At 52.3% G+C, this 25,809-nt stretch overlaps 1 protein-coding gene across 8 annotated transcripts in view; it reads left to right on the top strand.

The window, feature by feature from the left end:
• The window catches only part of KIRREL3 (kirre like nephrin family adhesion molecule 3), a 575,242-nt gene that overhangs the window by 456,715 nt on the left and 92,718 nt on the right, over positions 1–25,809 (top strand). For all 8 annotated transcript variants that reach the window (XM_067039269.1, XM_067039268.1, XM_067039266.1 and 5 more), the window contains one exon: positions 23,884–24,033. In XM_067039269.1, the coding sequence (XP_066895370.1) occupies positions 23,884–24,033 (150 nt within the window). The remainder of the gene's footprint in view (positions 1–23,883; positions 24,034–25,809) is intronic.

Here is a 25,809-nt window from a genome sequence, read left to right as displayed (position 1 = left end):
CAGGAAAGCCTCCTGGAGAAAGTGATACCTGAGCCCTGGGAGTAAATTTTATTATAAGAGGCTATTGTAATACATGCACCCCAATGTTCATAGCAGCACTATTTACAATAGCCAGGACGTGGAAGCAACCTAAGTGTCCATCAATAGATGAGTGGATAAAGAAGATGTGGCACATATGTATACAATGGAATATTACTCAGCCACGAAAAATAACGCCACTTGCAGCAACATGGATGAAGCTAGAGATTGTCACGCTGAGTGAAGTAAGTCAGGAAAAGAAAGACAAAGACCCTATGAGATCACTTATAGGTGGAATCTAAAAAATGATACAAATGAACTTATCTACAAAACAGAAACAGCCTCACAGACATAGAAAACAAACTATGGTTTCCAAAGGGGAAAGGGAGGGAGGGATAAATTGGGAGATTGGAATTAACAGACACACACCACTATATATAAAATAGGTAAACAACAAGGACCTACTGTATAGCACAGGGGATTCTACTTAATACTCTGTAATGGCCTATATGGGAATAGCATCTTAAAAAAGAGCTCACATATGTATATGTATAACTGATTCACTTTGCTGTACACCTGAAACTAGCACAACATTGTAAATAACTATACTTTAGTAAAAACTTTAAAAAAAAAAAAAAGAGGTCATTGCAGCCTACACTTGAATCCCTCCAAAGACAGGAAACTCACTGCCTACCAAGGCCATGGGCAGCTCCTTGGCTAGGCTCTTATAAAGGAGTTTCAAATAGAAAACACCCCTTCAACCCTGAGAGTCTACAGTTTTGTCATTCTGGCTGCACTGGGGACAATGGGACCGAGTGACAGGTAGCAGCCACTGGCCAAACTCCCAGGGTCTCACCCCACGCCAACTATGCCCTGAGTAGGCATCCTTTCCTCTCTCCGCCTCCCTTTCCCCATCCTCAGCCAGCCCCAGAGGCTTCATCACGGAATGCTGAGACCCTCCCTCCACCCCCCTCCCCGGGGAGGGGAAGTCTGAATAAACGAGGGTGCCTAATGGCCTGCGGTGCCATAAAGTTTTAGAGCTGTGTGCCGGAATGAGCACGTTCAGGCTGAGATGAATTATCCAGACCTTTTATCAAAGGAGAGTCAATAAAAACCTGAAGGAGCTTTGCCCCATCTCCTCAGAGTGGCCGTGTCACACCGCTGAGCCCCGTGCTCTGGAAATAGTAATCGGCGGGTGCGTCTCCACCCAATCCATCTGCTTTCTTCCCTATACCTTCCCTTCTCCAGTGTATTCGTTTCCATGGTAACTGTGTTGTTACTGGTATGGGAGGAGTTTAATGACATTCAGAAGTACCAGATCAAGTCCATTTATCTAATGGCTTGAAATACACATAATGGCCTGTGGCATATAGGACACGGTGACAGTTTCAGTAGCTGCGTGCAGACTGTGGGATAAATAGAGCGATGTGGCACTCCCCCCAACCCCCAAACCTAACGTACCAGGAACAACCACTATTCTTAGTACAAGAGCAGAACTTCTCAACCATTACTCAGGCAAGGGTCTCAAAACACAACAGCAAGCTGTTCTCTCACTGAGGAAGGATGCTGGCCAGACTGTAGGTCCTCTGCACCTGCCAAGGTTTGACCAGGTGTCGGGTGGGGCGGGTGCAGAGGAGAGGATGCACCTTCCAGAGGAGTGGAAAGAACGGCCATCCTGCCCTGGGATCCTCAGGCACCCCCCTCAGCCAGCCCGCGGTAGGACATGGGCTTCAAGTGCCTGTGCTTATGGCTCCCTTCCGTCTGATTCAGAAAGGATTCACCAGGCACCCACTGTGTGCCTGGTGCTAAGGGTGATGTGATGATGAAAAACACGCAGAGGATGCCCTTATCTTAGCTCAGGTTCCCCGAAGCAGACCCTAAGCACGGACTCATCCAGGAGGTGCAGAAAGCGCCAGAAGGACGGTGGGGCATTGACAAGAGAAAGGGAAGGTGTCCAAAACAGAGGGTGCCATCAGTCCCTAAATGGGGGGCAGCTGGAGCCTCGTCCCAGTGGGGGGCGCTGGGAAGTGCTGTGCAATCCACGCCTCACAGTCAGACTACCCGAGGATCAGGGTATCTACAGAGCACTCTTGCCAGTACCTGGCTGAGGGCTGCTCGGGTCCGGGTGTTCGTTCCCTGGCACTGCTGTCCTGCTCTTTGCAAGGACAGAGTGGCCTCTGCAGCTGCAGAGGAAGACCTCAGGAGAAGGGCAGCAGATGCTGGCATTTGGGAGTCGGCCCGAGGGATACAGGTGGGGCACTGGCGGAGTTGGCTACAGCCCCCAGGGAATTCTGAGTCCAGTGGGGAGACAGGCATATAATGAAATAGCAAAAGGCAGGGTGGCGGGAGAGCTGGAGGGGTGTGCAGGTGAGATGCTCTTGGAGCACAGAAGTGGCGGGAGCCATTCTGTTAAGACCGGAGGGACTTGGGGAGAGCCGGAGAGGGGAAGGGGCAGCTAGCCCGCAGAGTTGTGGGGCTAGAGAGGCACTTGCACACACATGGCGTTTAATCCTCGTGACATCACAAAGTGGGTGGTGTGAGCTCCACTTTGAGGACAAAGCAAGTGAGGCTCAGAGAGAGTAAGTCATCTACCAGAGGCAGAAAGCTAAGGTCCAATCCCCGGTCTTCTTACGCCTACTCTGCTTTGGGGAGCTTTGTGTATTTGGGGAGCTGGGGATGGGGTAATTCCCTCCATCACCGTCAAGGGCAGACGTGACCAGAGCCCGTTGTGTATCCACATAGATTTCTCCCCTCGGCCATGGACTGTCCACCCCCGTATCTCCCCGCATTGCACTGTCCAAGGACCCGCACTCAGCCAGTCAGACAGCCCCTCTGATCCTGCGCCAGATGTAAGCTGGACTGACTGTACGTAATATTGAGCGAATTATCTGGAACTCACAGCCCTGCGGGTGCAGGAAAGAAAAGGCAGCCTGAGGTGAGGGCTTCAGCTCTAACGGGCCCCACGAGCACGCTTGCTGCCTGTCCTGCCCGCACCCCCCCCCCGCCCTCCCAGCCCTGCTCCAGACTCCATTGCCTCAGGAAATACGGCCGAGGAGGGATCGTGTTCACACATTTCCCTGGAGCAGCACTTCTGTAGCAGGTTAATAGTTTTCCTGTGAAATAGAGTCTGCGTAGTTAAATAAGGTCGGCAGAGGCTGGGTTAACCCTGGTTAAACAAGTCTCTCCTACAGAACCTTTCAGAGCCTTTACTATGCCAAAGGGCCTGGTGAACCCCCAGAAGGAGGATATGGTTCTCGGAGTTTCCCAAACTTAACTTGACCACATAACACTTTCCCTAGAGCACGTTTTAGGACTAGGATTTCTTGGAATCCACTTTGGGACATGATGGTTTATGGCCAGCTCTGCCGCTAACTCGTTGTGTGAGCTTTGTCAAGTAAGAATAAATGAAGCGGGCTTCCCTGGTGGCGCAGTGGTTGAGAATCCGCCTGCCGATGCAGGAGACACGGGTTCGTGCCCCAGTCCGGGAAGATCCCACATGCCGCGGAGCAACTAAGCCCGTGAGCCATGGCCGCTGAGCCTGCGCGTCCGGAGCCTGTGCTCCGCAAAGGGAGAGGCCACAACAGTGAGAGGCCCGCGTACCGCCAAAAAAAAAAAAAAAAAAAAAAGAATAAATGAAGCCTGCCTCATGAGGACCAGTAAATAACAGGGATGAAAACTCCTTACAAACTCTAAAGGAAATGGTGCCATTGTTTATTTACGTAAAAGATGGTGCTATTGTTTAGTCACAGAAGACAAACACACTGAGTTTCCCAGAGAACATTTCATTCGGAGTCCAAAATAACAGTAATAACACTACTACTAATAATTAATAATGGTTTTTAAGCAATGAGTTCTGCTCCTGACTAGGCATGTGACCTTGACCTTGATCTCTCTTGACCTATGTTTTCTCGTCTGCAAGATGGGTGTACTCACGATGCTAGACCTCTTTCCTCCGTGAATTTGTTGCAACGATAAAATATGCACAATGGTTGTACGGGTGCTTTGAGAAAGCATAAAGCACCGTAAAATGCAAGGCGTTATTATTAGTGTTCCAGGTTAATTCCCTCAATTCAGTCCCACTTTTGCACTCAGACCAAAACAGGAGACGTGTTGGGGGAGGGGATCGGCTAGTGGGAGACATAACGATGACTAATAATTGTCATCCATATTTATGATGTTAGGAGCCTTGTATGAGCACGTCACTGAGGGGAGAGCATGAATATTTCATGAGTGGGCACTACATGCAGTATTAAGATGAGATGGACAGAAAGAGCCCCGCCTGCCTCCCCCTCCAGGTGCAGCGGGGAAGTCAGCACAGGTCCAGGCTCATGAGTGGCTCTGGGGAGCAGGGCACCCAGTCAGGGGGGGAGGGCACAGCCCTCAGCACAGACGGGGAGCCGCCCAGCTCGGACTGGCCGGGGGACTCCTGTCCGGGGAAGCAGGAGAGCCAGCACCCACTCCATATTCCAGCAGATGGGTAGCCTTGGGCAAGTGACTGTCACCGGCCTGGGCCTCCACTTCCACCCTGTAAAATGGGGTGATCAGATCAGCCCTGCACGGCTGCAAGGTCTCAATCCAAGCCCGGCTGTTTGGAAGATGGCTTTGCAAATGCACTCAGGTGGGAAGTGTTATTATTCGTGGATTCACTCAACCACAGCTATTGAACACCTGCCATGTGCCAACCGCTGCCACTGTCACAGTGTTCCATACACTGCGTTCATCGCCTTATACACATCACCTGGTTTAATCATCACCACGATCCTGAGAGGTATCTGTTATTACTCCCATTTTCTACACGAGGAAAGAAAACCCGGGGAAGATAAATAACTTGCCCAAAGCCACACAGCTAGTAAATGGTAGAGTCCGGGCTGGCATGAAGTCAAAACCCTTCCTTCTGCACCGACGGCCCATCTTTGTCTGTACTTCTGCAGAGCTGGTGGGCACTCAGCCTCCACCCGCCAGCAATCCCCTATCCCGTTCATGCCTTGTGCCCCCCTGCCTGCCTTGCCAGCCCCTCTTGGCCCTCCAGGACACCCTCCCTTTGTTTTCCAACCCCTACTCCCTTCTTCCAAGCCTCTTTTAAAAGGTCTGTCTCCCATACGGTGGTCACCCTGAGGTTCTAATTTCTGTTCCCCTCCATCAAGACCTTTGCCTCCCCAGACCCTGTCTCTCTTCTCTGGACCAAAGCATCGAGTGGTGTAAAGATTGAACTCCTCCCCCTTAAATGCCCTCAGAAGATGAAGCAAGGACAGATGGGGCAGTGCCAGGGATAAACGCAGCCAAGTCTCCCCTGCCTCCTGATGGACGCCTCTGGAGGAGGCTCCTGGCTCTCTCCATCCGCCCCACAGCATGAGGACACCACCATCCCTGCAAATCTCTTCCCTACAGGGCATAACTTCCATGTTATCTCGGCTCAGCCCTCCTCCAGAGATGAAGAGATGGTTTTAAACCTGCCGCTCCGCTACCTCTGCTTCTGGCTTCCAACGTCATTAAGTTTCATTATAACGAATAAACACCACAGTGACATTTATAAGTTACCGCTGAGCACAGAAGCACAAATATGAAGCAGATAAACTGGATTTGATCCAAATAATTACTGCAGGCAATATTGGGCTTAGTTTGAGCTGGCAGCCAGGTACCGAGTAATTTATTAGATTGCGTAAGGCAATGTTGCACGTTGCGTTTTTCATTATTGTGTCTCTTCCCCTCTCCGCGGTCTAAATAGGTTAGAGGAGTTTAGACAGCGCACTGCCAAACAAAGACAGACTTTGCTCAAGCAGATGGAGGCTGGGAAGTGTCCAGGAATGGCTGCTTCCCGACCAGCACAGCACTTGCGAGAGAAGAGAGGGTTTCAGATTATCTTGATGCTGCAGGCCAAGGACAGTTCCCTCTACCCCGCACCCACTGGCCCAGATACAGAAAGAGGCCCAGTGGCGGGAATAAAGGGAAGGACTGGATGGAACCCCTAGGACACCAGGCCTGGTTCCTGCTGCTGGCTTCCTGCTAAGTTCCATGTGTTCGGCCAGAGACCCTCTCTACCAACAGCCAAAGACCCTCTCTACCAAAAGGCCCTCCATAGCCCCGGGCAGCCGCAGGGCCCGGTCCCAGACCTCTCCTGCTGTAAAGAAAGGGGAAGGAAGCAGTCTGCAGGCCAACTCCGCGAAACAAAGCAACGAGAGCTGGCTACCAGCTGCCACCTCCCTGCCAAACCCAAACTCATAAAGTTTGATTCAAGGGGTTACAATACCTCCTATTCAGAGTCCCTCCTGCCCCATTCTCCAGCCTTAGTAAATTACCCAATAAGCAACAAGGACCTGTCGTTATTGTGCAGTTAAACTGGTATTTGCCCAGTAAATCCGGAGGTAGAGTGCTAAGGGTGATATACAGTAACTAATTACGGACATGAATTCTCTCCCGAAGACACCACGTGGTACCAGATATTGTTGCATTTCAGGGAGGAGGCTTGAAAGCCGCTCTGTTCTCTCCCGTGAAGCCATGAGTATCTCCTAGTAGAGGAGTCGGCCCCTCCGGGGGCACTCCAGGCTGGAGACAGAGACATCCCGGGAGAGCCTTCTCCCACGAAGACTCCCATTTGCTGCCCCCAATCCCGCGCCCAGTAGAAGGCTGGACACCACCTGGTCCCCCTTGGGTCACCTTTACAGCAGAGAAGCCGCTCTGCGTCACAGCGGCTGTTTCAGAGGCCCAAAGCTCCAGCCCTGTAGGGAATGGAAGTCGTTCCTCACACGGCCCTGGATTGCGCTGAGAGAGCTATTCCAGGGGGTCAGCCTATGCAAAGGGCTTCTGAACAAGGAGGCAGCAGGGTGGCCCGTGCCTCTGCCTGGGTGTGGAGGACTTTGGCCCTAAACTGTCGTTGACGGAGCTGATGTCGGGCGCAGGGTTCCCCGGGAGGATCAGAGGTTTCTTGGCTGGGTGTGGTCTGCAGGTGGGTCAAAGAAGCAGATGTCCCGTCAGCTTCCTGTGTGTTTTGGGGGCACAGCTGGAGGACACAGTAGCCAGCCACTGCTTTCTGAAGAGGAAACCACACAGCTCAAACACTCTCTGGGCTTACCGGGGACTGTCTAGTAAACAAAGGCCCATAACTGGAGTCAGATGGTTCAGATACCAGCCTCCAGCGCACATGGTGACCCTGGGTGGGTTTCTTAACCTCTCTGAGCTTCTGTTTCCTAATCCATAAAGTGGGATTGATTCTCTCAACCCCTCGGGATTACTGATGTGAAAATAGCTTGCCTGCAATTGAGGCTACTGCTTCCAAGGAGTAGCCCATCCCACCCCATCCTTCTGCAACGCCAGGGCTCAGTGACCCAGCCTCGGCCTCCTGGAAAGGAAGACAAGCCCTCAGCCCATCTGGCACCCGCCAGCAGCCTGCACACCCCCTCGCCTTCCTCTCAAGGTGCTTCCAGCACAAAATCTCTCCTTTACCAACATCGCCGCTTCAAACAATCGAAACAAAGGGCAATAATTGCAAGTTGGTTTTATTTTGTTTCCTCTGCTGCTGCATTCTCAGGGTTGACGCAGATAATCTGAGCCCTTCCCAGGGCCACTGTTAGGTGGTGACAGGAGAGGCCCTGTGACACAGAAGAGGGCTGGCATGGGGCATACACTTGCATTAGGACCTTGGCCTGTCATCACTTTGAACCTCGACATTCAAGTGTCTACATCAGGACTGATGATAGAATCCTCTTGACAGGGTGTCAGGGGAGTAGGTTACATAAAATAATGTAAGTGAAGAGCTTTGTGATGTATAAAGCATACACGGGAGTTAGTTGTGGTTAATATCCTAGAGCAGCCAGAAGACGAGACCCAGAATCCCAAGGCTGTGAGAAGAAGAATCGCCTTTTTAATTAGACGCATATATAGCCAGCTCTCAGTTATCTGTTGGCAAATATCCCCATTCCTGGCAAATGCTTTCAAGAAGATGCTTAATGAAGTCCTCTGTTAACATTTCCCAGCTTCTTATTTTTTTTCTTATTTGCATGCAGCCCAAAGGGAATGAAAGTCCTTTAAAGGCAAAATCAGCTAGGATCTCCATCCCCTCCTGAAGAAAGTGTGAGCCATAAAGACAGCAAGCTGGGGAGGGTGAGTGGACGAGTACCAGGGGTGATGTTTTCCACCCAGCTGAGCCGGAGGCCGGAGGGAGCTTCATCGCTGGGTTTTTGTGGCTTTTCATAAGTATTAAAAATTCCCAGAACATCAAACACATCCATATTCAAACATGAATACCAAAATACATTCCAACGTTGAAAATACATGTTACTTAGGATTATTCATTATTTTGAAATGTCCATCATTTTGGATTATTCACACCCTTGCTCCTCTCCATTAACAAAGATCATGAAGAGTGGATTGTCAAAACCACCATGAGGTCCCAACTCACATCAGTCAGAATGGCCACCCTTAAAACGTCTGCAAATAACAAAGGCTGGAGAGGGCGTGGAGAAAAGGGAACCCTCCTACACTGTTGGTGGGGATGTAAGCTGGTGCGGCCACTGTGGAGAACAATACGGAGGTTCCTCAGAAAACTAAAAATAGAACTACCATACGATCCAGCAGTCCCACTCCTGGGCATATATCTGGACAAAACTATAATGCAAAAAGATACATGCGCCCCTATGTTCACAGCAGCACTATTCACAATAGTCAAGACATGTAAACAACCTAAATGCCCAGCCACAGAGGAATGTATAAAGAAGACGTGCTATATATGCACAACGGAATACTACTCAGCCATAAAAAAGGAACAAAGTAATGCCACTTGCAGCAACATGGATGCAACTAGAGATTGTCATACTAAGTGAAGGAAATCAGAAAGATAAAGGCAAATACATTATGATATCACTTATTGTGGAATCTAAAATATGACACAAACGAACCTATCTACAAAGCAGCAACAGACTCATAGACATGGAGAACAGACTTGTGGTTGCCAAGGGCGAGGTGGGTGGCAGGAGGTTGGGGGAGGGATGGACTGGGATTTGGGGGTTAGTAGATGCAAACTATTACATATAGAATGGATGGACAAGAAAGTCCCACTGTACAGCACGGGGAACTATATACACTGTCCTGGGATAAACCATAATGGAAAAGAATATAAAAAAGAATGTATATATATGTATAACTGAGTCACTTTGCTGTACAGCAGAAACTAACACAACCTCGTAAATCGACTCTACTTCAATTTAAAGAAACAAGAGTGGATTGTATTTGGGTTCTAAGAGAGAGAAATTCAGGACATTGCACTGAGATGATCTGCTTCCAATCAGGAAGGTCTTCAGCAGCCACGAGAAGATTCTTCCATAAACACCAGGTCTGAGTTATCGTCCCTAATGCAGCGTTAGTGGGTGACCCAGAAGTACCCCTTGCGTCAAGGCCAGGCTGCCTCAGCCACGGTGTCCCCTGGATCCCCAGGCCTGCTTTGCACCTGTCATTGGGACACAGCAATGCTACCCTTCCTGGAATACCTGGAGACCAGCAAAACTGCCCAGGTCCTTCTGAGTCCAGGAGCATTTAACAGAGGGACCTTGGGGTCCACTGCAGGGGGCCAAGGGGCCAGACTCTGTCCTTCCATCTCCACCCCAGTTCTGTCTCCAACCACATTATACACCGAGGTTCCACACAAGATTCCATCAACAAAAGGGATGTGCACTTAAAAAAGTGTGGGAGCTACCAACCTCATCCAGTATCTTCACTGTGCAGCTGAGAAAACCACGGGATGCTCAGAGACAGACAGCAGCTTGACCAAGGCCACACAGGGACAGAGCCAAGACGGGAAAGAAGGCAGTCCCTCTGAGCCTGGGCTGTTTGCATACAACAGTGCTTCTCAGATGTGGGGAAAAAAAAACCACCTGGGAAGCTGTGAAAATCCAGATTCCTTGGCCCAGCTCAGACCCACCATCTTGAAATTTCTGGCTTGAAGCCCAGGAAACTGTATTTTTAGCAAGTTCCCCAGGTACTTCTCATGCATACAGAAGTTTTAGAACAACCCGAAACTGGCAAGTCCTATACCAGCATAAAAATGATTTTTTTAAGATTTTTTTAAAAAAATGATTTAGGGGCTTCCCTGGTGGCGCAGTGGTTAAGAATCCGCCTGCCAGTGCAGGGGACACAGGTTCGAGCCCTGGTCCGGGAAGATCCCACATGCCGCGGAGCAGCTAAGCCCGTGCACCACAACTACTGAGCCTGCGCTCTAGAGGCCATGAGCTACACCTACTGAGCCCGTGCACCTAGAGCCCGTGCTCCGCAACAAGAGAAACCACCGCAATGAGAAGCCCACACAACGCAATGAAGAGTAGCCCCCACTCACCACAACTAGAGAAGCCAGCGTGCAGCAACAAAGACCCAATACAGCCAAAAATAAATAAAAATAAATTTTAAAAAGTGATTTAGGACATAGATATTCCCCCAAATAGACCAAATGGTCTTAGGAGATTTGCTTTTACTTCCTTGTGCCTCAGTTTTATTCTTTTGGGCCTTAGGTGGCCCCTGCCCCCCAAATAAGACTTTGGATAAATCAGAACACAGAACATTAGGGCTGAAAGGAGGTGCCTAAGGGATTGACTTCTAGTGGAAACCCTGCATTTGCAGATGGGAGTTGAGTCTCAGAGATGGGAAAGGTCAGGCCCAAGAGCACACAGCTAAGAGGTGGCAGACGCAGCACCGAACTGGTACCTTCTGGGCCTGGGCGCTCACGGCTTCCTGTGTCTGGACAGCATCTCTTATAAAAGGGAACAAGACTCGCTGGACTTCCTAGGGTCCGGGATCCACGGCCCCGCCTCCAGGCTAGCCCGGTGGTTCCCAAGCTGCTGTGCTCTAAGAGGTGGCACCACTGGAGCTCTGTCTGCCTGTAACTGATGTCTACAGCTACCTCTCTGGCTAATGACAGTCCATCACCGCCCTTCAGCCCCACTTTCTTTATTTCATGCTGCTCCCTACCCTCCCCCAACAAAGGTTCAGTGAGCACATATTCCAATCCCGAAGACACAAGAGCCCGAGACTCAGAGAAATAATGGGGCTTAGCCTGGGCCCCCGGCCAGCCAGCAGGAGGCCTGAGATGACCTCCAGCGTCCTAGCCTTCAGAGGCTGCCCGAGTGTCTCCCATCTCTACCCTCCCCCGTCGCCACCACCAAAGCCCACACTGCTCTCCGCTTCCCATCTCGGTCAGGCTCCAGGATGACCGCAGGCAGGGCTGGATGGGCCCCTTTACAGGCACTGATGCGCCAGTATTTCCAGCAGCCCTTAGTGGTGTCTTCTTGGCATCCAGAACTTGGCTGAATGGATGGAGGGTCACCTCTCCCAGCCACTAATGAACTCGGGGCAGGCTCGGGCTGGGGCTACAGGCTGATAATCAGGAGGCGAAGGATTTATAGTGCCTTTGGAGTCACCCTGCCTCGGCCAGCCCCACTGTTTTTCATTAGAGCCCCACGCTGTCCAGGATGACCTTGGCAGACTGCGTGTCCTAGGGAGAGCCGTGTGAGGTTGGGAGAATCACAGGCTGCCCGGCTGCCCCAGCTCAGGCAAGGAACGAGGTGGGAGAACGTGCCCACAGTACTTTTGCCCCTCCTCCAGCCCTGGGAAGAGCAGTCACTCTTTCCCGTGCAAGCCCCACTAAAAATTCAGCACAGTTTTTGGAACGTTCATGATATTGGCAAGCTTCCCCTCACCTGTGTTTCAGAGTCAAGGCTACCAACAGCTGCAAATGGCAATGCTGGGGCTGAAAGTGTGTCCCAGCCTCTCTCCCAGCAGGGGTCCAGGAGAAACAGACAACGGAGAGAAGGCTTGTCTTCCACCCCTGCCTATTCTTCTGGCTTCTCTGTATTTCCAATCCTGGTCCAAAGGAGGGAGATTGACCTCTTTCCATCCCAACAGCGCTCTAAGCCTGTGCAAACCTTGACAGGAGTTAGACGTGCCACCCGAGGCAGTTGCCCCCAGTGCTCCCAGCCTGGAGCAACCGTGTCCCTCTTAGTCACATCAGCACCTGTAACTTTCCAGATTTGCAGATGAGTTCTCAGGTCAACATCCAATGAGAGGACACGTAGTGAAAACCCTTCTCCCACTGCCTGAGCCGTAGTGATGCTTAGTAAGTGTGAGTGAATCCCACCTTCTTCCGCCAGACCCAGGGATCCAGCTACAGCCAGGGCATCTTCTCTCTTCTCCTGAGCGATTCCGGGCCCCCATCCACACACATATTTACAACTGACCTCACTGCCCTCCCCCAAACCTGCTTCTTCCCCGGAGACAGCAGTGGTTCCAGCAGTCACCCATTCACCCCGCCCTGCAGGCCAGGGAGAGGGGGGCTTTTAGCCCTCCATCCTCCTCATCCCACATCAAGTGCTATCAGTTCTACCTCCGTTGGCTCCTAAATCCATTTCCTTCTTTCCATGACCGCCGCTTCAGCCTGAGCCCTTATGAGCAAAATCCTCCTGATCAGTCTTCCTGCCTTCAGCTTATGCTTCTTCACCCACCCTCCTCACTGTGGCCACTGGGATCATTCTCAAACTCAGACCTGAGCCTGTGGGTCAAAACCAGTAATGATTTCTCATTAGTGCAGGCTTCTTAGTGTGTATTCCAGGGCTTACGCAGCTGGACCTACCACGTTCTCTCGATACACGTCCTGCACACACGGAGGCCACGCGCCCGTCACACCAGGCTCGCGGTGAGAGGGCACACAGGACCCTGTGCGCTTTCCTCAAAGTGTCCTATTCATTCTCAAACCACCCAACAGGCATGATTACCATCCTATGGGGAAACTGAGGTTCAGAGTAACTAAGAAATTTGCCCAGGGACGCACAGCTATAACAGCAGAGCCAGAGATCACGCCTGGACCATGTGGCATCCGTGCTTTTATTCCTTAAACGCGTTCTGACCTCCTCGCTTTCCTTACGCCATCCCCATCCCAGGGAACGTTTCCTCCTTGCCCTCATCTTGCTTACCCTTCCAGGCCATTTCCGAAGCCAGCCCTTCAGCAACTCCTTTCCCCATTCTTCCAGAAGGAAACATTTTTCTTCCTTGGGACTTTCTTTTTTTATTATTATTATATAAGTTTCAGGGGAATACATAGTGCTTCACAAATTTATTAGTTTATTTATTTTTGGCTACGTTGGGTCTTCATTGCTGTGCATGGGTTTCTCTAGTTGTGGCGAGCGGGGGCTACTCTTTGTTGCGGTGCGTGGGCTTCTCGTTGCAGTGGCTTCTCTTGTTGAGGAGCACAGGCTCTAGGTGTGCAGGTCTCAGTAGTTGTAGCACGTGGGCTCAGTAGTGTGGCTCGCGGTCTCTAGAGCGCAGGCTCAGTACTTGTGGTGCCCGGGCTTAGATGCTCCGAAGCATGTGGGAATCTTCCCGGACCAGGGCTTGAACCCGTGTCCCCTGCGTTGGCAGGCAGATTCTTAACCTCTGGGCCACCAGGGAAGCCCTAGTGAGTCACAATTTTTAAAGGTTATACTCCATTTATAATTATTTTAAAATATTGGCTCTATCCTGTGTTGTAGAATACATCCTTGCAGCTTATTTATCTTATCCACAGTAGTTTGCACCTCTTAATCCCCTACCCCTCTCTTGCCCCTCCCCCCTTTTCTCTCCCTACTGGTAACCAATAGTTTGTTCTCCGTATCTGTGAGTCTGTTTCCGGTTTGTGATATTCTTAGGACTTTTTACCTCACTTGGGGCACCTTTTATTTTAGTTCCCTGTGCACATATTTCTCGCCTCCAGGCGCTAAGCTCCTTGTGCAAAATACATCAGTCCCTCCTCTGCATCCCCACACCTGGCCAGGGGTCTTGGAGACTGATGGGGTGGGACCTGCCCCTGTGTGTGGCCAATGGCACATCACTGGTACCATCACACCCCATAATGATCAGTTTTATTATTAGTCAGGGGGCTAGGACAAAACCCTATAACCCCCAATCCCGCTCCCCTGAGTAGGTCACAACAGGGCATTCCAGAAATTCCCCAAAACTCATTCTCCTGCATTAAGAGCTGGCCCTGTGCTGAGCCACAGGACAGCAGTAGAAGTCAAGACTTGGGCCTCCAGGCACGATCTGAGCCACCTGCCCTGGTCCTTTCCCACCCGCCTGGCACTGCTGGTGTCAGCTGAGCGCTGGGCTGGCTCCCGCCTCCCCTCCCTTCCACCCATCTGTTCGCTTCTTGGACCCTGTGCAGCTTCCCTTAATCTCATAAGAGGCAATTTGCATGCTCCGGGCTGGGAAAAACCTGGCAACAAATAATCCCCGGTACAAGTATTCTTAAGCCTTCCCCAATTGGTCGCTAATAGCAGAGCAGACGGTGACATTTGCGCTTTTTCTGCATGGCCGACCAGGTAGCTCCGGGAGGCTGAAGCCAGTAAAGGCAGGGCTGCAGGAGGCTCAGATGCTCACCTCTCTCACCTGCGTGACTCATGGGAAGAAGCAGATTCTAATCGGTCCAACTTCAGATTTGCAAAGCCTCCTTTCACATCCCTGGGACCCCTCGTGGCTCCAGTTTTAATAGTCCTGGGCTATTAAAGACTCACGAATAGTGATGAAAATTAGAACAAACCTTTATGAAACACCTTGTGTGTGCCCAGATCATTTACACACGTGGCCCCTCAGCCTCATGGCAGCTTTGCAAAGTAGGTGTGTCACCCCCTTTTTACAAATGGGGAAACTGAGGCTCAGAGTGGGCGAGGAATGTGCCCCACATCATACTGCTAGTGACAGGGCTGGAGTTCCTTCCCAGGCCCGCCTGGTTCTGAGTTTTTTCCACTGTCCAGGACCCAGGCCCTGGCAGGTGACCCGTTAGGTACTCAAAGTGGGTCCCTGAGGCTACCCGTCACTCACACCTTTGCTTGTAGTTTCCCTCCCACAGGAGGACATCTTTCTTCCATCACATCCCCGTACCCTGATTCCTCCTCCAGGAAGCCCTTCTGTTTCTTCTCCCGACCCCTACGCTTGCAGCAGGCCTTTCTTAAAGCCCAAAAGAACTTTATGTGACCTCTTTATGAGACTCGTTTATGAGACCCATCACCTTCTCCCTCACGGTCTAGGAACTTGGGTCAAGTGCGGCCGTGCACAGACTCAAGTTTCACTGAACGTCCTGGGAGTTGCAGCAAGCAGGACTTCAGCCGGGCTGCCCCCGCATTCAGGAGCAGGGGTGGCAGGGATGCTCCCCAGGGCATCAGAGAAGTCCTTACTCCACCTGCTCCTGGAGCCCTGGGCATCCTCGGGGCATCACTCAGCCTCTCCCTCCTTGCTGTTCCCTCCCCGCTGAAGGAGCAAGTGAGGATGGCTGTGCACTGGGCTCCATAAAAGCCAGGCGAGCTTACCAGGCGGCCCTGACGTTGCTGTCCAGGTCTGGCTGGGATTAACCCTAAGGGCAGTGGTCACCTCCCCTCCACCTGCTGCTGGAGCAAAGGCCTGGCCAAGGTGCCCAGAGAGACGGGAGGTGGAGGGTGAGTACACTCCACGCCATCTCCCGGGGGGGGGGGGGGGGTTGAAGGGGAAATGGGGCCATCAGCACCCCTGCTCCCCGCACTTCGGTGCAGAGTTTGCCCCGAGTCTGTCTCTCCTGTTGCACTGACTAACCGCACACCCCTTGCTCTCTGCACTAGTGCATGCGGACCCCTCAGAGAGCTGCCTCGCATACCAGCATGGGACCACGTGACCACCAGATCAGTGACTGGGGAGAGGCACAAACACATATGCCTGTAGGGGTGGCAACAGACTTACGACCCTGCAGTACCAGAATGCGTCCCCAGAAGATCTAGTGTTGACAATTATCCGAGGCAGGGATGGGTGAGCGCCATTGTCCCTCTGAGCCTGGCAGGGAGGACCCCGGCCACCATGGGTGTGGCTCACTGGGCCCTCTTCCTGCCTGTTCTACACACGCAGACGCACACATGCACGCGCGCGCACGCGCACACGCGCGCACGCACAGCCACAGTCAGGCCGCAGCACCATGAGCTCCTGGAACCTTAAAGCCTTAAAGACACAGGCCTTCCCTGGTGGCGCAGTGATTGCGAGTCCGCCTGCCGATGCAGGGGACGCGGGTTTGTGCCCCGGTCTGGGAGGATCCCACATGCCGCGGAGCGGCTGGGCCCGTGAGCCATGGCCGCTGCGCCTGCGCGTCCGGAGCCTGTGCTCCGCAACGGGAGAGGCCACAGCAGTGAGAGGCCCGCGTACCGCAAGGGAAAAAAAAAAAAAAAAAGACAGTCCAGACCACAGCCCCTTCCAGGGGTCTCCACAGTGAGCCTGACAGCAGAAGGAGGCCTTGGCCTTCTCAGCCTACATTTTAGTCCCAGAAACAATTCCACCACGCACCCCACCTTCAAATTCTAAACCAGAGGCTTTCAAAGATTCTGAAAGAATAAGAAGAGTTTGTTCAAGCAAAATTTTAAGTGGTTGATAAGGAACAGAAGCAGAAAAGGTCTGGCTGGAGAAGGGGTGAGGCCTAGAAGTCAATTCATTCAGCCCCACCGACACACGCGCGCGCGCACACACACACACACACACGTGCATACACCATAGCAGCCAGGCCCCTGGAGCGCGGCTGTAAAGGCATCACTCAGAGTGATCTGGCCCTTATAACCTCAGCCAGCAAAGTGCCTCTTCCCTCTCCAGGAAGTAACTGGGAACTGGGGGGACCTCAGATCGGAGGCCAGAGGTGTGTGAGCTCATAGAGACTCACGGGGTCTTCAGCGTTTTAAATGTTTTCCTGGAAGACAGTGGGGACCTGCCCGGGCCCGATGGTGATGGTTCACTCCATGCTAAGGTGTGCTGCGAGTCCCCAGAAAGAGACTGAGGCGAGGGGCTGGGCGGTCAGGGCCGGCAGGGGCGGCCCCTTCGGAGAGCTTTATGGGCTGAAGGAGGCGAGGGAGAGAGCGGGGGTGGGGCGCTCTAGAGAACAGTCTAGAGAAGTCACGAGAGAGGTGCTGAGCAGAAAGCAGAGGGCAGGCAGCAGCCGGCAGCAGGACAGGGCAGCAGGGCTGCAGGCGGGGAGGCCCCAGGCTGTGCTGGGGTGGGGGGGACCCGAGCCCTCCGGGGCTTCTCCCGCCGCCCCCTCCCCCGCCCGGGGCCAGGCTGCACCCGCACCTGTCCCTCCCAGCGCTGAGGAGATGAGGGTCTTCCCCGCACCTGCCCCGCCACCCCTACGCCTCCTCCCCCTGGCCGACCGTCAGTGCCCGCCTCCACCCCATCCTGACTCGGAGCCCGCCCAGCTCCTCGTCCTTCCAGCTGGAAGCAGCCCCCGCTTCCCGAGGTTCGGAGAGAAGAGGCTCCAAAGCCCCCACCTGTTCAGACTTCTGCCTGTGCCCCTGCCCCTCACCTGCTGCCTCACTCCTGCCCGCTCACCCCTAATCCTGACTCAGCAAACCTTGGGGGGCTCACGTTCCCTTTCTGGGCTCAGTGGGGAAACGCAGACTCGCCCCCCTGCCTCCGTGCTGTAGCGGTCTGCGGCAGCGTTGGTGAGAAGCCCTCTTGGCCCAGGCAGGACACGCCAGCCGGGGCAGTCAACTCAGAGGCTCTGAGATGGCCCCGGGGACCACACTTCCGCAGGACGGGAAGACGGCCTGCATCCACCTCCAGAATCACATCCTCCTCCCTCTAACCCATCAAATGTGTGAGAGTTCCAGACGCGTTTCCACGCGGCCCTCTCCTTTAACATTTCCTCGAGACTTTTCAGTTCTGGCCAAGGACGAGGGGAAGGAGGTCTCAGGTGGGTTCTGTGCGTTCCCCGAAGCTGAGGCCTGGTAAAGGACCTCAGGATGAGGCTCTGAAACTGCACCGCTGGGCCTGCTGCCCCTCCTCCACCGCTCAGCACTCAGTGCGGTTGTCCTGGTACAACCTCATCTTCCCGTGGGTCTCGTGTGGTACCCATTTCATAGGACTGACTATGGAGAGAATTCAATCAGATAACCTCTTAATACATGGTTTACATTCAAAGGAAGTCAGTTATTATTAATTCTATAATAATAAAAATACTGTGAATACTATATAACTAGTTATATAATAATATTTATATAACAGTATTATATTAATAATGACTAGCTGTATAACAATAAGTACCGATAAACACTACACCTCCTTTCTTTTGAACACCCACCCCCATGGTGGCCAGCACTGGAGTCCACTCTGAACCCTAACTCCGCTGGGAGGAGGCTATGTAAACTTAGGGAAGAACCAAGAAAGCGCTTTTTCTCCAAAGATCCTCTGCCTCTCTTTAGATGGTTTGAGGGAGCTGCTCGGTCGGTAGGATGAGTACTTGTTTGAGAATCAAAATCCAGGTTCCAGGCCCTTAATTCAATAGCCAGTGTGGGATAGTGGAAAGAAAACAGGGTTTGCAACCAGAGACACTCTCGTGAAAATTACACCTGGGCCCACTGTGTGACCTTGAACTACACCAGGGCCCACTGTGTGACCTTGAAGTATACCTGGGTCCACTGCGTGACCCTGGGCATGTCACTTCATTTCTAGGAGCCTCAGTTCATCTGCAAACTGTGGGTAATAACAGCTAACTAGCATTGTAGTTATATCCTCCATGAATACCTCAGTTATTTTTGTCTGGCAAAGCCTGACTGCTTGGGACGCTGGCCCTTTGCCTTTATTTCTCACCTCACTCCTCCTGTGTGGTGTGCTCAGCACAATATCTGTCTAATCAGTCGTTTATAATGTAAAAAGCATCTCTCTGCAGTGATCACAGATCTCGGGAGACAAAGCAGAGTAGGTAAGCTTCCTGTGCCACAGGCGAATTAAACCTAGGCACTAAGAGCACAAGATGGAAAGGTAGCTGGGTCCCTGCCCTCAAGGGGTTTACCCTCTAGTCCTTACTTGCTTTTGTTTCTTTGTCATCTAACATACAGTAGGTGCTCGATAAAGGATTGAAGACATTAAGGGAGATGGGAAGGAGGAAAAGGGGTCAGCGGGGAGGAGGAGAGAGAGAGAAGACCCCCTCCTGGTGACGGGAGCTCTAGAGGTACAAGTGAAGGCCATGGGCTGAGCACTCAGCCTTCAATGATGGGAAGAGCTGGTCAGGGGCCCTGAAAGAGGGGCGAGTTCCAGGAGGGTGGAACAGTGAGGACTCGGGCCGGGAACCTCAGTGAAGAGCCAGCCCAGGGCTGCTACAGCTGAGCATCCAGGGAGGAGGGCGGGGTAGATTGTGGAGAAGCTTGTAATGCAGGCTGGAAGGTCAGGAACTGTCCTGCAGACAGTGGAGAGCCCCCCTCACCCCGCCCCGTAAAGGGAGGGAACATGAGATAAGTGGTGATTTAAGGAAGAAAATTTCAGCACAGTACTTAAAAGGATTCATAGTCTGTTGAAAGAACCCCAGTTGAGCTGATGAGGGCCTGGGCTTGGATGGTAGCTGCAGGAATGGAGAGGAAAGGGTGGATCTGGGAGATATTCAGTGGGGGAGGCTGGGCCAGACTTGGTGATGGTGACAGAGACATGTACCATGGAATACTATTCAGCCATAAGAAAAGAGTGAAATAATGCCATTTGCAGCAACATGGATGGACTTAGAGATTATCATACTCTAAGAGATTATCATACTTAGAGATTATCATAAGTGAAGTAAGTCAGACAGAGAAAGACAAATATCAAGTGATATCACTTATATGTGGAATCTAAAAAAAAATGATACAAATGAACTTATTTACGAAACAGAAAAAGACCCACAGACATAGAAAACAAACTTGTGGTTACCAAAGGGTAAGGGGGGGGGGGCTTCCCTGGTGGCGCAGTGGTTGAGAATCCGCCTGCCGATGCAGGGGATACGGGTTCGTGCCCCGGTCCGGGAAGATCCCACATGCCGCGGAGCGGCTGGGCCCGTGAGCCATGGCCGCTGAGCCTGCGCGTCTGGAGCCTGTGCCCCGCAACGGGAGAGGCCACAACAGTGAGAGGCCCGCGTACCACAAAAAAAAAAAAACAAAGGGGAAGGGGGGAGAGCAGTAAATTAGGAGTTTGGGATTAACATAGACACAGCACTAAATATAAAGTAGATAAACACTAAATATAAAATAGATAAACAACAAGGACCTACTGTATAGCACAGGGAACTATATTCAATATCTTGTTATAACCTATAATAGAAAAGAATGTGAAAAACAATATATAAATATATATAAAACGGAATCGCTTTGCTGCACACCTGAAACTAACACGACTTTGTGAATCAACGATACTTCAATAAAAATAAGTAAATAAACAAAAATAAAGCATGAGAAGAGAGGTCACACAGGCTGCCGGGCTTTACACCAGGAGAACGTCTTTTGAGAAAATGGGACACTGAAGCAGAAACCTGGGATGGTGTTGAGTCCACAGTGAGTGGAGGACACTGGCTGCTGCGGCACACATTGTGCTCAGATCAGAGGTGCCAGGTGTGGGGAGCCCAGACGTGATCACCTGGAGGGATGGACCAGGTCGCATTCGCCCACTTCTCACCGGACAATGCAGTTTCCGCCTCCTGGCAGGTCTCAGCAAGTGTGTGCTGAATAAACAAAGGTTCTCAAGGGGCTTCCTGTGTACGCAATATACTGCCCAGGGGGTTATAGACAACGATCATCTGCCTTTCACCTCTCTGGACTAGAAAGCAGGAAGTGAGGGAACCGATGAGGAGAGTCTCTGGATAAGAGCCTGCCACCGTGGTTGCACGCCGCACCCCCAAGGGCTCCTGAGCCTAAAGAGGAGGCCTCAGGGCCTGTCCCACTCGTCATTCCTCCACCTCTTCTCCACCCTCTTGCACTGCAACCTTCATCTCCTCTAGAAGTGACACCTGACTTAGGTTCTGCTTGAGAAAGCATCTCATTGATTCAAAAGAGAAAAGTGTTTAGTGGCTTGTATTTAATGCACAAAAATTAAAAGTCAGCTGGGGACTTCCCTGGTGGCCCAGTGGTTAGGACTCCGTGCTTCCACTGCAGGGGGCACAGGTTCAATCCCTGCTGGGGAATTAAGATTCTGCATATGCCACCAGGTGTGGCCAAAAAACCAAAAATCGTCAGAGCACTAACTACGCCCTCCCCCCAAATTATTTGCCAATCATGTCCTTTGGGGCAGCTTTATGAGACTACCCAGTGTACCTGTATCCCTCCAGAAACATTCTTTCCATAGAACAGCCAAGGGGATCCAAACAAACAAAATGTGAAAGTCGAAAACTCTCTGAAGCCTGCCAGGATGGGTGGGGAGACTAGCCCACTCGAGGCCGGCTCCTACTTCCCCGCCCCTCAGGCTCCCTTCCGTCGGCCCCTACCCCCACCCCTGGCTCTGAGGCAGCCTCCAAGGTGATATAGTGACCGCTCAGTGTCCGCCTCCATGCCTGCTTCTGCTGACCTCTCCTCCCAGCCCCTCCAGAGCCCTGTTTCCATGGTGACAGCCCTTCTTCTCCCTGGGGCACTGCCACACCCGTCACCCTTGGGCTTCTCAGCCTCGCCCCTGCCCGCACCTTGGCCTGGGGATGCTTCCTGCACTCCAGCTCTCGGGGCACCCTCACCAACACCAAGAGGAAGTGGGACTGGGGGGTGGGGAGACCAGGGCAGTTCCCACCGCAGGCCTCCCTATTCATGGGCATTCTGAGGGCTCACGTTCCACTGCTGAGGGCCAGCTTATCCCAACCCCCCTGCTCTCAGCTGACAACCTGATACTTCTCGCTATTGCTGCTGTCTTGACACTGTCCTTGCGAGGAAGATGCTGAGATAGAAGAATGAGCTGTGAAATCATCCTTAGAGCCTGGAGAAGGAGCCTGGGAGAGGACCGGTCTCCCGCTCACTCACCCTCTCTGCATCTCAGCCTCTCCAACTCCTCTTTCTCCTCCTCTTCTCCCTGCTGCCTTCTCTCCATCTCTCTCTTCCTCTCCACTCCTGCTCTCCCGCTCTCCTCACTCCCCTCCCTCTCTTGCTTCTTCTCCGGTCTCTCCCTCCCTTTCTCCTCTCATCTCTTCCCTCCTTCTCTCTCTTGTTTTGGTGCCAGAAACAGTCTAATTACAACAGGGAACTTGAAGAGACAGAAAGGAAGAAGAAAAAAAAAAACCCACCCCACCACACATAGCTGATGATAATGTCCTATGAAATCTAATTTATAAAGCTCAAATCAGGATAAAAACTGTTACTCTCACAATTCAGGGCCGATTTGATTTTTAATGAGATCCCTCAGAGACCCAGCCAAGACCTCATCAGGTTGAAAACTCAGCTAACTTCCCACCTGCCACAAACTCTCCAGTGTGGACCTCTGTCTCTCCTCCACTGCCATCCCCAGCGGCCCTTGGAGCCACACGCCAGTGGCTCCCTTCCTAAGGCCATCTGCTGCTGAGAGCTTGGCCCTAACCGTGGTCCAAGCCTGGGGCTCTGTGCCCCCAAGTTGGACAGCAGCCGGTGTCCAGGACCTCTGTGGCCACCTCTGACTCTCTCCAGGTGGAGGGGCAGCCTGCCCACCAGGTCCTGTTTTCCTCGGCTGTGTATCTGCATCTGCAGAGCAGGGGGTAGGAAAGAATACAGGCTTAGACGTCATGAACCCCAGGTCAAACCCCACTCCTTAGCTGTGTGACCTTGGGTAGGTTACTTTGCCTCTCTGATCTGGGTGTCTTTGCTATAAAATGGGAATAGTCCTGCTCTGAAGTGTAATTACATGGTTACAGGAGGGACAGCATGAGAAGCACAGATGGTACTGTGGGGCGGGAGCTCAGTGGACGTCAATGTCCCACGTCCTGTTGTCCATTCAGCTGTGGCCTCCCAGGGAACAGGGGTCACATCACCCCCCTTCTCCAGCAATCCCTCCAGGATGAGGTGTAGGGACCTGCATGCAGTAGATGAGAACATGGTCCTTAGAGCCAGAAAGTCTTGGATTCGCTGCTCTGGTCCTGCCGCTGGATGCTCCCTGGACGATTTAGCTAACCTCTAAGTCTCAGTGTGCTGAGTCCCTGTGAAAAGGGGTTAATAAGGCTCCACACAAGTGTTGTGGGGATGTGACAGCCACAGAGAAGGCCCACAGGGCACGTGGTGAATCATTAACACGCGCAGCTCCTGTTACTATTTTTTTTACCTCCTTGGGCCTCATTTCCTCATCTGAAAAATGGGGATAAAAATAGTACCTGTCTCATAGGTTGTTATGAGGATGAAAATATTAACAGGCTAATATTTTTAAATCTTGGAACAATGCCTGGCATATTGTACCCAATGTGGGTGTCTCTGTTTAATAAAATATGAACTGCCTGCCTTAGACGGTTCAGGGAGGTGTGTATGGGCAGGTGTGGGTTCACACTGATGATCTGCTCCCAGTGACAGAGAGGCTGGTGCTGGGTCTGCTGCAGAAAAGAAAGGGACAGGAGACGGTTACCTGCTCACTCAACCCCACCATCCTTCACACGACACCACCCCTCATCCCGCCAAATTTGGCCCTAGTCCCATCCTGGGAGCCACTAAAACGATGATCTTATTGATATTTCTTGGATTCTCAGGTTTAACCAAAGCACACCACACCCTATGCCTGTTGCCCTCTTGAAGCACACCCCGCCCCCCCCCCGAGTGCTTCCAACTGGGGGTCTCTCTCCTGCCTCTGCCCCCTTGTGGAAGTAGGCGCCAGGAAGTGGCATTAAGGGGAAAGAGGAATAACACGTGCCGAGAGCAGTGGCGTATGGCCCAGTTTGGGGGCTGGAGGATGGCTGGACCACAGCGTGAGTGCGCTGGGGGTTGATGGGCAGGGAGCCTGCAGCCGGGGCCAGCCTCTGCAAGCAGGGGATGGGGCTGGGGGCAGTGAAGAAGGCGCTGCTGGGCCCCAGGCAGGTAGGGAGGCGCTCCGGGGGTCCTTGTCCCCTAGGGCAGCCTGGGCTCTGCTTCCATACCTCGAGGGGAAGCCCTTCCGGCAAGTGACTGACCGTTGCACTTGTTTCCTTCCTAGGTCAAGTGTACTCCTTCAGCCAGCAGCCCCAGGACCAGGCTGTGGTATCGGGGCAGCCGGTGACACTGCTATGCGCCATCCCTGAATACGATGGCTTCGTTCTGTGGATCAAAGACGGCTTGGCTCTGGGCGTGGGCAGGGACCTCTCAAGTGAGTATCGCCAGACCTCCCCAGGAAGGCCTAGAACCCGCCTCTGCCCTACCCACCCACGCACCCCTCCTAGGGAACCCCGTCTTCATAGGCATGTGGGGATTAAATCTCAGCTTTCATTGTAGATCCCACGGGCAGGCCCTGGGTCCAGGATGCACAGGACTTTGAGGGCCCCTCTGACTTCTGGTGATGAATTATGAGTAAACCCTCAATTCTGGCGGTCAGTCCTAAACTTAACACAGCGTTGCCCCGGAGGGTCCATTCCAAAGTCAAACATGACTCACATAAAGTCAGTTTTCCAGAAGTAAAGTGTTCCTTTTCCTTGATCCAACACGCATTCCCCACTTAAGTCACAACCTTGTTCTTCCCTCCTTCCAGCCATTAAAGGGAGCCAAGTAGATTGAAAACGCGAAGAAACCTGGTTGGGTTTAGGGGTCGCCACGTGATGGGGAGAAGAGAAAACAAGTGTTTAAAATAAATTCCAAGCCTCGGGGCTTCCCTGGTGGCGCAGTGGTTGAGAATCCGCCTGCCAATGCAGGGGACACGGGTTCGTGCCCTGGTCCGGGAGGATCCCACATGCCGCGGAGCAACTAAGCCCGTGAGCCATGGCCGCTAGGCCTGTGCGTCCGGAGCCTGTGCTCCAAAATTCCAAGCCTCCTCCAGCTCACCACCCAGGCTGGTATTCAGCAAAGCTGCTCTCTGCTGGGCTCCCTTGGCTGTTGATGGCTGGTGTCTGTGCTGCCTGGTTGGTGGCCACGCCCCATCACCTGTTAACTATTGTAAATGTCAACCCTTAAGCCCATACAGACGTTTTTCCAATCCATCCTCTCCCCTGGGAGAAAAAAAGAATGAAATCATCCTCCCGGCCACTCACCATCAGCCATTATTCTTCTTCCCTGAGGAGGGTAGTCATGTGGCTGTTTGCTAACTTAGTATAAACTGTGAAATGTAGAACGAGGAATGTGGGTATCCCTGTGGTTGGGGAGTGTCTGGGGGTGGAGGAGGAGAAAAAAATATGTCTTCAACTGAGAAGTCGCTTGGCCTGTCTCATGGTGTTCAGCTGCAGGAAAATGAAAATCGAAGTGCACTCCGGAACATGACGGTTGGGAAGTTAATATTTTAAAATGTGAGTTATGTCTTGCCAAAAATGTGTATTGAAACATTATAGCAATGGTCAACAGCATCACAGGGTTTGAGTGCTGCAGCCCAGCTGAGCATGGATAAAATACAAAATCACATCTCCAAAATATACCGTGCTGCCATAAAACTTAACTATTGTGGGAACCAGCCAATTTCAGGGACTCTGAACCCCCTTACCGCAGAGGAACTGGGGGAATAATACGATCTTCCCAAACCGAGTCCTTCACCCTCCACGAGGCTCTGAGCTGGCCCAGCACTGATGCTGGTTAAGGAAGCTCTCTGGGTTCCCGGTCAGTGGTTTTCAGCTTCCATCAGGGACTGGGGTCTTGTTGGGTCGGTGAAGAGGAAGCCCCAGGTCACCATGGATGGTTCATAGAGTGGTCATCGCTGCATGGGTAATTGACCCTCTGGCGTCCACTTCCATGAATGGCTTTCTGGGATCCAGCATTGGGTCCTGCTAAGTGCTGGAGTGCAATATGGGATCTGATGAACCGGGGTCCGTTTCCTCTCCAACTTGACTCCATTGATAGAACGAAGGTCAGCCCTCTCCTTGCAGAGCCAATAAACTCAAACTCTTGGTAATGTGTTTTCTCTGTATTTGATCACTTGTCCCAAAATAGCGTCATGACAATAATG

The sequence above is a fragment of the Kogia breviceps genome, chromosome 7 (genome assembly GCF_026419965.1).
Source record: "Kogia breviceps isolate mKogBre1 chromosome 7, mKogBre1 haplotype 1, whole genome shotgun sequence".
Taxonomy (NCBI): domain Eukaryota; kingdom Metazoa; phylum Chordata; class Mammalia; order Artiodactyla; family Physeteridae; genus Kogia; species Kogia breviceps.
The sequence above is the reverse complement of the archived record's forward strand: the minus strand, read 5'-3'. Positions and strand labels throughout refer to the sequence as shown.